Source organism: Otolemur garnettii, unplaced genomic scaffold, assembly GCF_000181295.1.
Source record: "Otolemur garnettii isolate 467f Iridium unplaced genomic scaffold, OtoGar3 scaffold00094, whole genome shotgun sequence".
Lineage (NCBI taxonomy): Eukaryota > Metazoa > Chordata > Mammalia > Primates > Galagidae > Otolemur > Otolemur garnettii.
Genome location: NW_003852489.1, coordinates 2,910,015 through 2,912,828, shown reverse-complemented (window position 1 = coordinate 2,912,828; position 2,814 = coordinate 2,910,015). Strand labels below are relative to the sequence as shown.

Sequence of the window (2,814 nt, the reverse complement as noted above, 5' to 3'; positions counted from 1 at the left end):
TTTTTTGGTTGCAGCCATCATTGTTGTTTGGCGGGCCCGGGCTGGGGATTCTAACCCGCCACCTTAGGTGTATGTGGCTGGCGCCTTTGCCGCTTGAGCCACAGGCGCCGAGCCAGTTCACAGAATATTAAATTAAGGCCATCCAAAATGGTCAATTATTCTGATTATTATTCCAAGTCTCCCATTTCTTCTTTGGAAAACCAACTTGTTTTAAGAAAAAGAGTCCACTAAAAGCCTATACACTTTGTGATAGCACTTAAAAGTTGGGTTTACAGGGCGGAGCCTGTGGCTCAGGGAGTAGGGCGCCAGCCTCATATACCGAGGGTGGTGGGTTCAAACCCGACCCGGCCAAACTGCAGCAAAAAAATAGATAGGACGTTGTGGCAGGCGCATGTAGTCCCAGCTACTCAGGAGACTGAGGCAAGAGAATCGCTTACACCCAAGAGCTGGAAGTTACTGTGAGCTGTGATGCCACTGCGCACTCTACTGAGAGTGACAAAATGAGACTGTCTCTAAAAGAAGAAAAAAGAAGGTTGGGTCTACAATACTTATTCTTGAGTGGTGAGTTGAAACCTCTTCACTTTCCAACGTTAAGGATAATTTAACTTAAAAGTGTAATATGCCAGCCAGCTTCATCTTTGTGTATGTCAAGATGCTGTAATTCTCACCAATGTATAACTTGCGGTACGCCAGGATATGAGGTTTGGGGTTTTTCAATGTATTATTAAGAAGGGAGAGAAGGGGTGTCGTCTTTCTGCTTTCTCCAGGTTTGGGGAATTCTTTTTTTTAGACAGAGTGAACCCTGGCCCAGGCCGGGTTCAAACCCCTCAGCCTCGGTGTATATGACTGGTGCCAAAACCGCTGTGCTATGGGAGCCAAGTCAGGTTTTGGGAATTCTATTCCCTTTTTCCCTCTTAGTATTCAGAGACACTTCTGCATGAATCTTGCCTTTCTAGAATTACGATCCTGCTATGGATTTGTAACAGTAAAAATTAAGACAGCTTGTCTCATTCCAATTGTAAATTCCACTATTACCTAGCCTAGTTATCACCTAGATACCTAACCTCCCCAAGATCAGTTCTCTCTTTTATATCTTGAACAAAATAATCCAAGTAAGAGGGTTCTTTGGGAGGTATAAATGAGATAATTCTCAAGGCAGTCAGCAGGCACTGACACATTAAAAGCAATTAGCAAATGTATTCACGACCACAGCTCTAATCTCTCTGACAAGTTTTACGCGGAATTAGAGTTGTTTCACGCTGTAAACGCGGCCGTGTGAGGCAGCAGACTCTGGCGGAGACAGTGGAACCTGAGGCGGGAGAACCCAGGCGGAGGAGGCAGCGCCGAAGGCGGCCTGGTGCGCCAGAGCTTGCAACTGGAAGTCGTTACCTTTGCTGAGCTCGGAGGGTTTCAACTCCAGGAGGTCCTCTGCAGTCTGGAAACCTGCAGACACAAGCTTTACCCGCACCGCAGGAGAGAGCGGGAAACTCACTAAATCCCGCTGCATTTCAAATCAGTAATCCTACGCGCAAAGTCGCGCAGACCCAAAACCGCTACGCGGCGCAGAGCTGAACTCCCGTAGCTAGTGCCGGCTGTGCCGCGTGACGTCAGTCGTAAAGCGGAAGGGGCGGGGTCTGCGGCCTGGCCCTCCTTGTGCTTTAGGTTTTGCCTGGTCGAAGTGGCATGTAAATTTTCACCCTTCGGTGTGGTTTGCGTTGTGGTACCGCCAAATCTCACCTAGGATTTCCCAGTCAAATGTACATCCTGCCAGAATAGAGATAGTTGGAGACCACAGGATGGAGAACTTGGCCCAGTGGGTTCTACACACCCCATTTTCTCACCTCCACCCTGGCCTGTAGGGTGGAAGCCTCAGAATCTTTAAGAGGAATGGTATCCCAGAGTAAGGAGAGCACACTAGACAGTTACCAGTTTTTTTGGTGTGAAAAGACCAAGAAACATTCATGTGAGGCTTAATCTGCGTGTCCATTATAGGGTTCCAGTCTGTCGCCGCTTCTTGCGAGCCGTCCCCCTTGCTGCCCCCCTAGTTTTTCCCGCCCTCGCGGGGGATTGTGGGCCAGCCCCCTCCGCGAGGCGTCCAATCCCCGCACCCACCCACGCCTTCCCGCGAGTCGAGTCTGGAGTATCGAGGTTTCCGAGACGGTTAGTGCTTCATGACCTGCGTAGCTTAAGAAGGAGCTGGAAAAGTAAGCAAATAATGCCCCCATAGTGGACTGGGCCTGAGCATCTCAGTTCCTGAGAGGGAGGGATTGGGCTGCGCAAGAGCTGGTCTGGTCAGAGTTGGCGAGGGGGTTTCAAGTCGTAGAGGTGACCGCTTCTAAAATACAGAACTTGAGAGAATTGGGAAGCGATATGAAAGGTACTTGTGAGGCCTTTCCTAACCTAGGTATGATTTACTTAGGAGAGTAACATTCTCTTCCTATTAGCAACGATTATTAGCCTTCACTTTTCCCAGCTTAAAGGTTCTCCCTAAGTACTGCAAATCAGAGCCCCTTTAAGTGCATAATATCTAAGAAAGGAAACAACGAATGTTGAGCGCCTCAGCAAGTCCCACAGTTTCGTAGCTATGCTATGAGGAAGATAAAGACGTAGAAGCTCGGCGCAGACGTGCCACCGAAATTCAAATCTAGATATACTACTATGAGCTACCTCCAAATTGTGAGTCCTTACTAGTGGGAAAAATGCAAGAAGCGTTTGTACCCCATTTATTGGGTGAGGGAAGGTCCAGTAGGGCTGGTCAAAATGTGATTTGCCCCTAAGTACATTGTTTAATTTCTTTCTTTCTTTCTTTTTTTT

General features: G+C 48.2%; 2 protein-coding genes across 2 annotated transcripts in view; one reads left to right on the top strand and one right to left on the bottom strand.

Annotated features, from left to right (window-relative positions):
- The window catches only part of RAD51C (RAD51 paralog C), a 45,462-nt gene extending 43,853 nt beyond the window's left edge, over positions 1 to 1,609 (bottom strand). Inside the window, exon 1 of the mRNA XM_012808746.2 lies at positions 1,390 to 1,609. Within this exon, the coding sequence (XP_012664200.1) occupies positions 1,390 to 1,507 (118 nt within the window). The 5' untranslated portion in view covers positions 1,508 to 1,609. The remainder of the gene's footprint in view (positions 1 to 1,389) is intronic.
- Positions 1,610 to 2,127: 518 nt separating this feature from the next.
- Positions 2,128 to 2,814, top strand: part of TEX14 (testis expressed 14, intercellular bridge forming factor) — a 110,035-nt gene continuing 109,348 nt past the window's right edge. Inside the window, exon 1 of the mRNA XM_003795580.3 lies at positions 2,128 to 2,204. The gene's annotated coding sequence lies outside the window, so the exon portion shown is untranslated. The remainder of the gene's footprint in view (positions 2,205 to 2,814) is intronic.